Source organism: Kogia breviceps, chromosome 1 (genome assembly GCF_026419965.1).
Source record: "Kogia breviceps isolate mKogBre1 chromosome 1, mKogBre1 haplotype 1, whole genome shotgun sequence".
In the NCBI taxonomy this organism is placed as follows: domain Eukaryota; kingdom Metazoa; phylum Chordata; class Mammalia; order Artiodactyla; family Physeteridae; genus Kogia; species Kogia breviceps.
The window spans coordinates 170,184,953-170,198,037 of record NC_081310.1 but is presented as its reverse complement, the minus strand read 5'-3'; the positions used below and the strand labels follow the sequence as shown (position 1 = coordinate 170,198,037).

General features: G+C 55.1%; 1 protein-coding gene across 2 annotated transcripts; it reads left to right on the top strand.

Annotated features, from left to right (window-relative positions):
• The first annotated feature begins 201 nt into the window (after positions 1-201).
• MFSD2A (MFSD2 lysolipid transporter A, lysophospholipid) lies at positions 202-12,105 on the top strand. 2 transcript variants are annotated; one of them, XM_059043936.2, is made up of 14 exons: positions 202-835; positions 2,272-2,400; positions 3,581-3,705; positions 7,256-7,379; positions 7,490-7,568; positions 7,926-8,083; positions 8,539-8,629; positions 8,748-8,869; positions 9,092-9,175; positions 9,719-9,802; positions 9,896-10,008; positions 10,455-10,598; positions 10,689-10,865; positions 11,656-12,105. In XM_059043936.2, the coding sequence occupies exons 1-14, from the start codon at positions 743-745 to the stop codon at positions 11,717-11,719; spliced, it is 1,587 nt and encodes a 528-aa protein (XP_058899919.1). In that variant the 5' UTR covers positions 202-742; the 3' UTR covers positions 11,720-12,105. The 2 variants fall into 2 exon arrangements, with proteins under 2 accessions (XP_058899919.1, XP_058899909.1); XM_059043926.2 differs by having other exon boundaries at positions 574-835; positions 2,269-2,400.
• Positions 12,106-13,085: the final 980 nt, after the last annotated feature.

Below are 13,085 nucleotides of genomic sequence, written 5' to 3'. Positions count from 1 at the left end.
GCTGTGGTCCCCACTCCTCTCCACAACTTAGGAGCTTCCTGCCGGCAGCGACTGCGTTGCCTCGTCTTTCTTCCCCATCGCGAGGGCCCCACAGGTGCCCATGTCAGGAAGAAGAAGAAAAGGTCCGTCTTGGGGGAGGGGAGAGGGGCGTCGGTTAGGAAAGTGTCAGCGCTATCTGCTCCAGGTTTGGAGCAGAGGGAGACTCGAACTGACTCCAGACGTTAAAGGGGGCAGTGGGTTTCCAAGCCCCTGCCTTTCCTAGGCCTGGGGGCCGGAAGTCTTGGGGTGTAGATCTCACTCAGGTAGAACTCACTCTGGGGGACCAAGGATAGGTCACTTTTAGCCTTGGACCTCAGTTCCTCGTGCTTGTCAAGTGGGTCTCCGGCTTTAACCCCGGGGTTGCGCGGAAACGCGCAGCCGGATGCGGGTTCCAGGCTGGAGAACATGGCTTGGTGGCACAAGCTGCAGAGGGGTTTGGGACGGCGGGAGGACCGACGGGCTCCAGGACTGGCTGGCGGCGGTGTAGCAGAGCTCCAGGATTGGCCAGTTAGAGAGGGCAGGGCCCAACCTTTTAAGAGGCGCGTGGGGAGTGCAGTGAGCGAGTCAGCGGCGTTCGTAGCGGCGGCGGCGGCTACAACTACAACGCGAGCCCGGGCGGAGCGGAGGCCCGCGGAGCAGAGGAGCATCGCGGAGCAGAGGAGCATCCCGGCCTCCCGGTCCGGGGCGGCGTGGCCGGCGGCTCATGGCCAAAGGAGAGGGCGCCGAGAGCGGCTCCGCCGCGGGGCTGCTGCCCACGGGCATCCTCCAAGCCGGTGAATGCCCGGTCCAGGTGAAGGTGAGGGCCGGGCACCCCGGGTGGAGGGTCAAGGGTGGGCGGCAGGCTGAGGTGGGGGCGTCACGGGATAAACCTGGTTCTGGGACACCTTGGGCTAAGCCGGGAACAGGAGGACTCAGAGGCAGGAGAGGGCCCTGGGGTGCCCTGGAGGCAGGGAGTGATGCAGAAGGTTTGTAGGCGCCGGCCCCCTCTTGCCCACCCCCCAGGTGCCTCTGGGGAGCGGGCCCACCGGGGGCTCCAAGTGGTGCCCGGCTCTGCTCTGCCTAGTCGGTTTCCGTTCCTCTGTGATGAGCCGCTTAATTTTGCTGCCCTAGACGCCAGAGAGACCCCAGAAATCTGGGAAACCCACCTTGGTCCCCCCATCTCTTATCCCCCTGCTCTCCACCCCCACATGCTATGCCTGCTTCTCAACTCCGCTGTGAGGGCCGCTCAAGTTCATTCATAAGAGCAAGGGCTCTGCTCTTAAAGGAGCCGCATTCCGCAGGCGTTTGTGTGAGTGTAGGTGTCGGCCCGCGCTCGGCGCTTTGCGCGTCTTGACCTTCGGCCCCATTCCCAGCTCTCTGGAAATAATGAAGGACCCAATGACATCAGGCGGCCCCAGGGAGGGATCCCAGGCAAAAGATATCCGCCTAGGAGGTGACTGCCTTTTCGTTTTAATTTTATTAACCGATCCTTGGAAGAAGCCTGGGTAAGCAATTATGCTGCTCCCATGTATGAGTAATCTACTTTCCCTGGGCAACCTTAACCTCCCTAGTGCCCCACCCAGAGAGGGTCCAGCCCTGCACCTAGTGGCCTTTCCTCCCCTCTCCAAGATCCCCTGGGAACTGGGGAGGGGGACAGGGAGAGAGGGAGGGTAGGACAGCTCCTGGGTTTGCCTGAAGGTCTGGCTGCCTCCAGGGGCCAGGGAGGCTCTGGGACAGATATAAGGAACAGCTGGGCCTACAGCCAGCTGGGCTGGGCCCTTCGGGATCTCTAGAGCCCTCACTCAGTAGGCAGGTTCACTAGCCTCTGAACCAGGGCAGAAGCCAGGGCTGGGCTTAGGCAGCTCTTGGCGGCAAGAGGATTTTCAGGTTGTGGCAGCTGGTGCCAGGTGGGGACAGGTCCATTGCTGGAGCGTGCTTCCCCTCCAACTTGGAAAGAAACAGAACTGAGGTCTTGGGGGGAGTCATTCAGTGGAGACGGGCTGATAAGGATCTGGGTTTGGGGTGGGGTGGCTTAGGTGCTAGTTCCTCAGTATGGATTCCCCTTTTCCAGATTTTTAAGAACAGAGAATACCTTTCATTTCTTGTGGGAAGTGAACTCTCCCTGGGTGGGAATAGGGCAAGGCAGACTTGTTCCTCCTGGCAGAGTTCCAGAGTTTCCTGTCTCTGGAAACTTCTAGGATGAAGGCCAGGATCGTGGATCTCTTTTTCATTCTTTCCTCTTCTTCCCAGAAGGAATCGAAGAAGAATAACCAGTTGTCCATTTGCAACAAACTTTGCTATGCAGTTGGGGGGGCCCCCTACCAGGTGACGGGTTGTGCCCTGGGGTTCTTCCTGCAGATCTACCTGTTGGATGTAGCTCAGGTGAGTGAACTGAGCTCGCTAGGGCTCCTCCATCACCCCAAGGTGGGAGAGACTACGGAGTCCAGGGTAGGGTCAGTGTCCCCAACTGTGAAGTGGGACTGGGAATCCCTACTCCCCTGCCTCTCAAGAGTCACAGCGGATGGAAATAAGAAGGCTTTGGAGAGTATCCAGAAGGGGAGTCTCTGCCCCAGGAGTCTTAGCTGGCAAGGTCAGCTCACCCCTCCTTGCCTGGCAAGAGCAACAGAGCCTGGAGGGGTAGGCGGTGGTGTGATAGAATGGAGCCTGCTGTGATGTTCTTAGAAGAGACTGGCACACAATGCCCCAGCTGGACAGCAGTAGCTGGCTTGGCTCAGGGGTTGGTGACTTTGCAAGCAAGTCATCTTGTATTCACTTAATAGATGGGGAATCCTAAGCCCCAGAAAGGACAAATGACTTCATTTAAACAGCTGGTTTTTGAGCAACTCCCACGGGCCAGGCCCTAAATGTGGTGCAAATATGGGGAAACTGCTGTCAAAATGTAAAAAGTTAGAAAGGTCAGACTGGGGAAACTGCAGTGTGGGAGAGGCCTCTCCAGCTTCCTGGAGTGATGGCAATAGTAGAGCCTTGATGGATGAGGAAGAGTTCAGAGAAACTGTCTATTTAGGCCTAGAAGGTTTGGGGGGAGGGGGATAGCTTGAATGGGTAGTGATAGTAACAGTCTACTTTTTCAACATTTTGTCTATTGATTCCTTTTTCCACATCCAAGATAGAGCTTGACCCTGTAAGATAGGGATCATAACCCCATTATACAGATGGGGAAATTGAGGGCCACTGCGGTGACCCAGCAAATGCTATTTCTGATATCAGGTGGTTGGGGCTTGTGAGAGGGAGGCAAGGAACTGAATTCTGGATTCATTCTAATAGATGGGAGTGTTTTCAAGGGCAGTGGAGGGGAGGACGTAAGGGGAAATATCTGGGAAAGTTTCCAAGGAGACACACAGTGCTACTTCTATTGGGAAACTGTTGTTGTCATTATTAACAAGGCAAGTAATGATGCTTAAGGCCTGGGTGGGAGCAGCACAGGGTCCTAATGGCCAGGCTGAAGTGGGGAGGGAGCCCTGCTTTTGCCCGTCGGTGAGGGTGGATGTTGCCCATCAGCTGAAGGATGAGGGAGTCATCTTTTGCCTGTTCCCCATCCCAGGTGGATCCTTTCTCTGCTTCCATCATCCTATTTGTGGGCCGAGCTTGGGATGCCATCACAGACCCCCTGGTGGGCTTCTGCATTAGCAAATCCCCCTGGACCCGCCTGGGCCGCCTCATGCCCTGGTGAGTAGAAAATGCTCCTTCTGAGGTGGTAGAAGGCGGGGCTTCTGACATGTCTGCTACCCTGTGGTCCTTCCACATGGTTTGTCACAGGCTGGGGGGTGAGGAGAAGGAATGATGCAAAAACCCCAGCAAGGCCTCAGCTGCCCCAGGCAGGGCACTGGAACTCCTGCCAGTTCATACCCAGGCTGGTCGAATTGCTAGACTGGGCAGCTTCCCCTGGCCCAGGCCCCATTCCTCCCCAAGGTCCTTTTCCTTTCCATGAAGCTGGAATTCTAACTTCTCCCGCTCCGTCACTCCCCATAATCGTTGAAAGGTTACACTCTGGAGCCAGCCTGCCTCAGTTTGAATACCGACTTCGCCACTTAGAGCTGTACGACCTTGGGCAAGACATTTAACATCTCAGCCTCAAGTTTCTTCATCTGCAAAGTGGGGATAATGATTATGCCTGTCTCACAGGGTTGTGGTGAGAATTGAATTTTTTAATACGTAACGTGCTTAGAACCATTTCTGGCACTTATTAAGTAACGTATAATTTGGCACCCCTGCAGAGTGGCTCCTGGTGGAGGGGTAAGCGTGGAAGGTAAAGCCCAGAAGGGACAGCATAACCTCTGTCTCCTTGGACCGTGAGAACTACCTTTTCCTTTGATACAGAGCCTACACGCCTCAGCCTCAGGCTTTGAGGCAAGGCTGGGGGTGGTGGTGCTACAGATCAGATGGCAAAGGCAGGCGCAAGGGACAGGCTGACAGGCCAGAGCTCTGGTTCCCTCCAGGACATCCTGCTTGGTGGTTGGGGGGCGGGGGGGTGGGACATGCCCCTTTCATCTCTAGCCCATCCAGGCTCGAGTGGGCGCCTTCCTGCCCCAGGGGCGCCCATACCTGGTCTCCGGCCTTCAAGGCCTTCAAAGCTCTTCCCACAGTCCCTGCCCCCCAGCACAGCTTCCTTTCCCACGAGGTCCCCCTCCCACTGAAATCCCGCCAGCCCCTGGCAAAGGCCCAGCTTGGGGCCTTTGATCCAAGCTTCAGGGCCAGGGGGCAGGAGAGTCTGCCTTACCTGCACAGGCTGCTGGGGCTCCCGGTGAGCCAGCCCCTGAGACTGGGCCTTGTACCCGCCTCCCTGGCAGCCACCCAGGGGCAAGGCTGCGCTGCCACATCCCCTCATGAGACACAGCCAATGGCAGTCAGCTGCCCCGGCCAGCTTGAAGCAGCAGCAGCAGCCCGGGTTACTCCCAGTCACATTTGGTTCCACAGCCCCGGCTGCTTGGATGGAGTGTTTGGTGAAGGCTGCCAGAGGAGCCCTGGTTCTCTGAGGATTTGGGAGGGGTGGGGTAGGGCAAGGTGGGGAGAGCAGAGGAAGCCCTTCCTTTGGGAGGTGAGATCTGAGGACGCCTCGCCCACGCAGGCACGTGTGGCAACCAGCTTGGTGAAGTAGCTGAGGGCCCTTCAGGCTGGTTTGTGATTCAGCACATGGCCTCAGCTGTCGGGGTGGGAACTCCTGGCGATACCTCTGAGTGGTACCCCCACCCCTGTCTGAGCGCATGCTGAGCGCTGCCGTGTAATGTGCATGACCCTCCTCTTCATCCACCCCCCGTTAGGACCTGGGACCTGGCACCCCTTCTCCTTTCGGTGTAGAAAGAGGCTGGGCCTTCCAGGGCTCATGAGCCCTGGGGCCCCCTCTCCTCCCAGGCCTCAGACCAGCCTCTGCCCTCAGCCAACATTTAAATCCTCCTTTTAAGACCTGGAGGACTCTGACGAACACTTTCCTGGAGTTCTCGGCCACCCATTGAGAGGCAGGGTCAGCAGGGTCACATGGGAGGTGCAGCAGGGATGGGTCTGAGGTCTGATTCCCAACCCAGTGCTCTGGGCAGCTCCCTGAACTCTCCCACTGAGCTTTCCTGGTGTGATAATCACAGCAAACACTTGCTGTGTCCCAAGAACTGTTCTACATTTTAATATCAACTTAAGTCTCAAAACTACTTCAACCCTGTGAAATAGAGCCAAAGTCCTCACCATGGCCTATTGAGCCCTGCATGACCTGGCATCCCATTTCCTGTCCAACCTCATTTCCTAATTCCATCTCCCATGCTCACGCCATTCACTCTGGCCCCCTGGCCTCCTTCCTACTCCCCAGGCCTGCTGGGGCACATTTCCCACCTGAGCACTGTTGCCCCGCGAGCTCTGCCAGGCCAACTCCCTCCTCTCGTTCGAGGCCTGGCACAGAGGTCACCTTCTCAGTGAGGGCTACCTTGGCCACCTGGTTGTGAATTGTACCCACATACTCCTCATCCCCTTTAGCCTGCTTTCCTTCTTTTTTCTACAGCACTTAATCACCGTCTACTACGTTATATAGCTTTTTTGGTGTGTGGTAGAATACACTATTTAAAAATTTTTTAATTTACCATTTTAGCCTTTTTCAAGTGTACAATTCCGTGGCATTAAGTATAGTCACATTGCTGTGCAACCGTCTCCAGAACTTGTTCCAAACTGAAACTCTGTACCCGTTAAACACTAACACCCCATTCCTTCCTCCCCTCCAGCCCCTGGCAGCCACCTACTTTCTGTCTGTGAATTTGACTCATCTAAGTGGGATCATGCCAGATTTGTCTTTCTGTGTCAGGCTTATTTCACTTAGCATAAGGTCTTCAAGCTTTATGTTGTAGCAAGTGTCAGAATTTCATTCCTTTTTAAGGCTGGACAGTGTATATCTTAAGTTTATTTTTTGTTTGCCAACTAGGATGTAAATTCCACAAGGGCAATGACTTGTCTGTTTTGTTTACTGATACGTCCCAAGTCATTAGAATCGTGCTCAGCACAGAGCTGGCACTTGAATATTTCTTAAGTAATTGTTGAAGGTAAGGTAGGTGCTATTACTATTATCGTTTTACAGATGTGAAAATGAACCTCAGAAGTTAAATAACTTGCCCAAGACCAAGTTATTTATAGTTACTGGTAGAGCCAGAACTGGATCCCGGAAGTGTGGCTCCAAAGGCCTTTTCACCATGGTTCTCTGCTGCCTTTCTATACTCATGTGTGCAGTTGGACCATCCTGAGATCTAACTAGGATGGTGTGGGGCTCACATGTGGGGAGGCACTGGGCCCAGTCCTCCCCTGTGGCTGCTCCAGAAGGAGCGCCTTCACCTGGATTTGACCTCCCCGACTCCTGTGTATGCACACATGGGTGAGATCCCACTGGGATAACTCCTCCCCCGCTGCCTCCTTGCCCCACTATCTGAGGTTGAGCCTGAATTCTCAGCCCCTTGACCCACAGTAAGCCCCTGTCTTTGGAGCCTTCACACATGGGGAGATGCAGGCAAGACTCAGGAGGGTCTGACCTCATACCTTATGCTCAGGATTGTAGGCCGGGGGCCCTGCCTCAGTGTGCCCTTCTGGGCTGGACCATCAGTCCCTTCCCAGAGACCCTGGGGCGGGTGCATCCAGGGGGGAGGAATTGCCTTCCTGCCGGGTACCCTGTGAGGCTGCAGAGCAGTCCAGCCTGGGCCCTGTTCCTGGGGTTTGGGCATCCTGCCTCCACTCAAACCCTCCCCTTCCTCAGGATCATCTTCTCCACGCCCCTGGCCATCATCGCCTACTTCCTCATCTGGTTTGTGCCTGACTTCCAACAGGGCCAGACCCTGTGGTACTTGCTTTTCTACTGCCTCTTTGAGACGCTGGTCACGGTGAGTATGGGCAGGGGTGCAGGAAGTCCCTGAGGCCTCCGGGGTTGGTGCCCGAAGCCACATCTGTCTGTCCATCGCCTGACTGGCCGAGGGCCTCTCTTCCATACCAGTGTTTCCACGTTCCCTACTCAGCTCTCACCATGTTCATCAGCACGGAGCAGGGGGAGCGGGACTCTGCCACTGCGTTTCGTAAGTCTCCCCAGCCCACTGGTCCCACCCACCGGGGGCCCAGGGCCCCCCACTCCCTGACCCTCCTAGCATATTTCTTCCCTCGTGGGCCCAGCTCCCTGCTCTCGGGAGTGGGTGTGAAACCATCTTAAAAATAACTTATTGCTCTGGTGAGACCAGGGAGGTGGAAGGACCAGGGAGAGGTCACACAGCGAGGCCATGAGTTTAGGCCAAGGTACCATCGACCCCAGTACCCAGCCTATCTGGAGCTGCTCCTATCACCTGTGGCTAGAGCTGGGCTTATATCCCTCTGACCTTCCTCCCTGGGGGCCCACAAGCCGTGCAGCCCCTCAAAAGGACTTGCTTTTTCCTGCTCAGGGATGACCGTGGAGGTATTAGGTACAGTGCTGGGCACAGCAATCCAGGGGCAGATTGTGGGCCAAGCACATACACCTTGTGTCCAGGACGCCAATGCTTCTACGGTAGCCTTGGAAGGTGTCAATCGCACGCAGAGCGCCACCTCGCTCAGAGAAACGGTAAGCCCCTGGCAGGGCAGGGGTGGGGGAGATGAGGAACGATGGGGGTGATTTTGCCGTTATCCTCAAAATATTAATAATGGCTAGTGTTTGTAAATGTTGGGCATCTGTTCTACAAAGTGTTAACACGTCCACTTCGCAGATAAGGAAACTGAAGCACGGGGAGGCTAAATAATTTGTCCAGAGTGATCGAGCTAGTGAGTTGCAGAAACTAGATTTGGGGAGATTTGAACTGTGGGCTCTCAGACTCCACACCCTGGCCTTCTTAACCTTTTGTTCATCTGGACTTGGCCTTGGGAAGCAACAGCAGGCCCAGGCTGATTTTCCCATTTCGCGGATAGAGACAGTGAGGCCCCCAGAGAAGGGACTGATCCGGGGTCCTTGGGTAGAGCTGCTGGGAGCTGGGATGAAATCAGACTGACTGTTTCTCTATGTCACCTTTACCCTCTTTACAGCAAAACGCATACCTCCTGGCGGCAGGGGTCATTGCCTCCATCTATGTCATCTGCGCTATCATCCTGACCCTGGGTGTGCGGGAGCAGAGAGGTGAGGGGTCCTGGGGAGGGGTGCAGGCCCCAGCGTGGGGTGGTTTTGTCCCTTTGCCTGGGTCTCAGGCTTGGGGAGGGGCCTCTGCTCCTGCCTCACTGTCCCCTCTGGCCCCCAGAACCCTACGAGACTCAGCAGGCCAAGCCGATGCCCTTCTTTCGGGGCCTCCGGCTGGTCATGAGCCATGGCCCGTACATCAAGCTTATTGCTGGCTTCCTCTTCACCTCCTTGGCTTTCATGGTGAGTCGGGCTCACCATGCTCAGCCTGGGCAGGAGGGGGTATATGGAACGAGGGGCGGGGTAGGCCTCGGACTTAGGATGGGACAAAGCCCAAGGGACAGGTGGAATGGAGGCGGGGTGAGCAGGGGTCCCTGGAGCATGCGGAATGTCATGGAGGCTCAGCCCCGACTACATCACCTGTTTCCTTACCTTTCCTTCCCACCACGCTCTCCTGTCCCCCAGCTGGTGGAGGGGAACTTCGCTCTGTTTTGCACCTACACCTTGGGTTTTCGCAACGAATTCCAGAATCTGCTCCTGGCCATCATGGTGCGTGTGGGGCCCCGAGGGTGGCCGAAGTGGCTTAGGCTGCGAGATGGTTCTTTGGATAGCCAGAGGACGTTTCCCAGACTGGCCCAAGGTCATGAGGGATGAGGGAGGCTTCTCAGAACGTTTGGATCTGACCTACCACTGCTTAGGTAGGACGATGAAAGAAAGAGTTTGGGTACATATATCAAACCTTTATGTTGTACACCTCGAACTAGTACAATGTTCTATGTCAATTATATCTCAATTACACTGGGGGAAGAAGAAGAAAGGGTTCGGGGTTAGATGGTCAAGTAGAGAGCATAGCAAAAGCAAAGGTGTGGAAGGCAGAACTTCCGGAGCTCTGTGCTCAGAGAAGGCAGGAGATGAGATTGGGACTCGCTCTCAGCTCCCCTGAAGAGCTGTCGGGTGCCTGTCCTCAACTGTCCAGATGATGTCATCTGTCTCTTGAGCAGCGCTGGGAGCACCTTTAGAGCCCTGGGAGGAGCAGGGGGGATTCCATGGCTCTAACCCACCTCCCTCTCCGCCCCCTTTGCCCATCCACAGTTCTCGGCCACAGTCACCATCCCCATCTGGCAGTGGTTCCTAACCCGGTTTGGCAAGAAGATGGCTGTGTACATTGGGATCTCAGTGAGTGGGGCTGAAGGACAGAGCCTGGGCTGACTTGGGGGCTGCTGATGGGAGCCTCCCAGCTGACTCATATTCCTGTGCCCGCTCCCCTAGTCAGCAGTGCCATTTCTCATCTTGGTGGCCCTCATGGAGAGTAACCTGATTGTCACGTATGTGGTAGCTGTGGCAGCTGGCATCAGTGTAGCAGCTGCCTTCTTACTACCTTGGTAAGTAAATATAGGCCCAGCTGGGTATGTTCCCCAGCCTCCCACCGCCCAGTTCTGAAGCTCCTTAGGGAGAATCCTGTGGGGCTTCTCTCCCTGTAGGCCATTCTGTGGGTCCAGGTTGGGGGTGGGGCAGGTCTTCCCAGTACAGTTGTACAGGTTGTGAACTGCACAACCACATCTAGTCAGGGTGGGAAATGGGGGCTCAGATCTAGCCTGCACTCTATACTTGCCTAGCTGAGCAACTAGATCTGGGGCTACTTCATCTTGGAGGAAGGGGCCTTCTTTTTTAATTCACATGAAGTTGCCCACTCCTCACTGAACTGTGTGTGAGCTGTGGGACTGCAAACTCTCAGAGGACCACTCTTATTGACACGGACCACATGGGCTAGTGGGGGTCTGGGGTTGCTAGGTGGAAGCGTGCTCACGGTTGCCACCACCGTGTACAGGTCCATGCTGCCTGACGTCATTGATGACTTCCACTTGAAGCAGCCCCATATCCATGGGACCGAGCCCATCTTCTTCTCCTTCTACGTCTTCTTCACCAAGTTTGCCTCTGGAGTCTCCCTGGGCATCTCCACCCTCAGTCTGGAGTGAGTGGGGTGGGGGTCTGGGCAGTGTTGGGCAGGGGTAGGTCCCAGGTGCCCCATCCTCACCACTCCCCTAACCACTGGGTCCCACAGCTTTACTGGGTACCAGACCCGTGGCTGCTCCCAGCCAGCACGTGTCAAGTTCACACTGAAGATGCTGGTGACCATGGCTCCCATAGTCCTCATCCTCATAGGCCTGCTGCTCTTTAAGCTGTACCCCATTGACGAGGAGAAGCGGCGGCAGAACAAGAAGGCCCTGCAGGCCCTGAGGTGAGTGGGGGAAGGGACAGGGAGGTAGACGAGGGGACATCATTCCCTCGAGTCTAAGCCCTCGACTAGTGCCTCCTGGGGTCAAAGCCAGATTTGCCTTCTGCACATCTTCCCTGGACAGCTCCTCCTCTGCCCTTTCCTCCAGCCGATTCATCACCCTGGCAGTTAACATTTCTTGAACACAGGCTGCCTGCCTGTGCTGAGTGGTTTTACATTTATTCATTCAACAAGTACTTAATGGGACGCCTATGTGCCAGGCATTGCTCTAGTGAATGAAACAGATAAATCCCTGCCCTCAAGGAGTTTACATTTTAGAGAATGTACTCATGATCTCCTATGGTCATCCAACAACCTTGGGTGTCAGAGATTCCTATGATTCCCACTCTGCAGATGAAGACACTGAGGCTTAACCAGGAAGAGTGACAAGTGATAAGGGGCAGAGCTGGGGTTTGAGCCCTGGTGTTCTGACTCCAGAGCCCACACTCTTCTCGGCTCTCCTGGTGTGCAGGACCTCAGGTGCGGAACCAGAGGGCAGGGTGGAGTGAGTTGTGCCAGCTCATCAGCTCGCCCAGGCCAGAGCGTGGTACTGGGGCTTGGGGTGCCTTGTGGGCTGCAAGAACAGCAAACAAGCCTACCAGTAGTTTCTGGGCTGAGAGTGGGAGTGAGCAAACTACGTCCTGTGATTTAGACCAGCCTGACAGTGAGCTAAGACCTCAGAGCCAAGATCCTGCGGGGAACAAGCAGGTGGGTAAGGGTGCTTCCTCCAGCCCGTCTCCTCTGGGTTTTGCAGGGAAGAGGCCAGCAGCTCGGGCTGCTCTGACACAGACTCTACAGAACTAGCCAGAATCCTCTAGGGCCTGCTGGGTGGCCCGAAGCCACCATGCACAGGGCCTGGGTCACCAGGCCACATGAGGAATCTGGGCCTGCTTGCCTGCTCACTGAACAGCTGGAAGGGAGCCAAAGACTCGAGAGTGAGCGACCCAGGATGCCTCCTGTGCCCATCGTGAGGTGGGCTGTTCATACAGCCACCAGCCTCCCTGTGTCCACCCCAGGGGCCAAGCCCAGGGGCTGCTGCTGTGAATATGCCGCAAGGACTGATGGGGCCTAGCCCGGAACACTAATGTAGAAACGTTTTATACAGAGACTAATTAATAACTTAATGACCATGTACATAGCAGTGTGTTTGTATATGTCTGTGAGCTATTAATGTTATTAATTTTCATAAAAGCTGGGAAACGGAGCTGCCTGTTTTCTGTCTTTGTCCTGACACTGAGCCCTTCTGTGCCAAGGTGCAGAAAGTGAGAGGGAGTGCTCAGCCGCAGGTGCCCTAGGGGGCGAGAATGTGTGTGGAGGTGTGATAACAGCATCAGCTAACATTTACTGAACACCTGTCTGTACCAGGCCCAGGTGTGGAAGCTTTCCTCTCACTTTGCTGATGTTCTCACTTAATCCTGGGAACCATCCTGCTAGGTCAGGACTGTCCCCATTTTAAAGATGATGAAACTGAGCCCCAGTGTTGAGAGGGACTTGGCTAAACTCACACAGCCAAGAGAGACCTAACTGGAGTAACATCCCAGGTCTTTGAGACTCTAGTACCTTAACCACTACCCACTGCTCCCGAGTCTGAGAACAGCCAGTTTGCTCTGCTCAGGCCCGCATGCTCTGCTTCCCACCCTAGGCTTGCCTGAGCGTGCGGCGCTGGCTGAGCTGGGGCAGACTCTGTGACTGGGCCCCTGTGGGGTCCCCAGAGACCTGTGATTCTTCCTCCACCACTGATAATGACAGGGTTGGAAGGTGGGAATGTACCCAGCTGGGTGTATGTGTCGGTTTAGGGGAAGGTGTCTCACCGCTGGTGGCGGGGAAGGCCTAGTTTGTAGCATTTGCCTATTTCCAGGCTGTAAATATTCTCACTATAGCCAATTTCAAGTTACCAGCAGTTGTGCTCTCCTGCAAAATTCCTGAAAGTTTAATAACTTGCCCTCAAAAGCTGGTAGGAACTTGCCTCAGCAAGTCATTGGGTTTTACACACTTAGATGAAACTCCAGAAAATCAGGAAAGTAACACTGTCAGGATCAAGAGGCTACCAATCCAACCTCTTTATTTTATATAGATGGATAAATGAGACCCAGAGAAGAGGCATGCTTAGACTATTTAAACTTGGTTTTTACTTTGGGTTTGAGGCTTTTTTTTTTGAGTTGGAGCTCCATTTTTTTTTTTTTT

What these genes read in the sequence shown, in the direction of transcription:
- MFSD2A (XM_059043926.2), top strand. Translation starts at nt 743, where the DNA reads ATGGCCAAAGGAGAGGGCGCCGAGAGCGGCTCCGCCGCGGGGCTGCTG. An exon ending in TCTTTGAGACGCTGGTCACG is followed by an intron (nt 7,380 to 7,489) that starts GTGAGTATGGGC and finishes CTTCCATACCAG; the next exon opens with TGTTTCCACGTTCCCTACTC. An exon ending in GGGTGTGCGGGAGCAGAGAG is followed by an intron (nt 8,630 to 8,747) that starts GTGAGGGGTCCT and finishes TCTGGCCCCCAG; the next exon opens with AACCCTACGAGACTCAGCAG.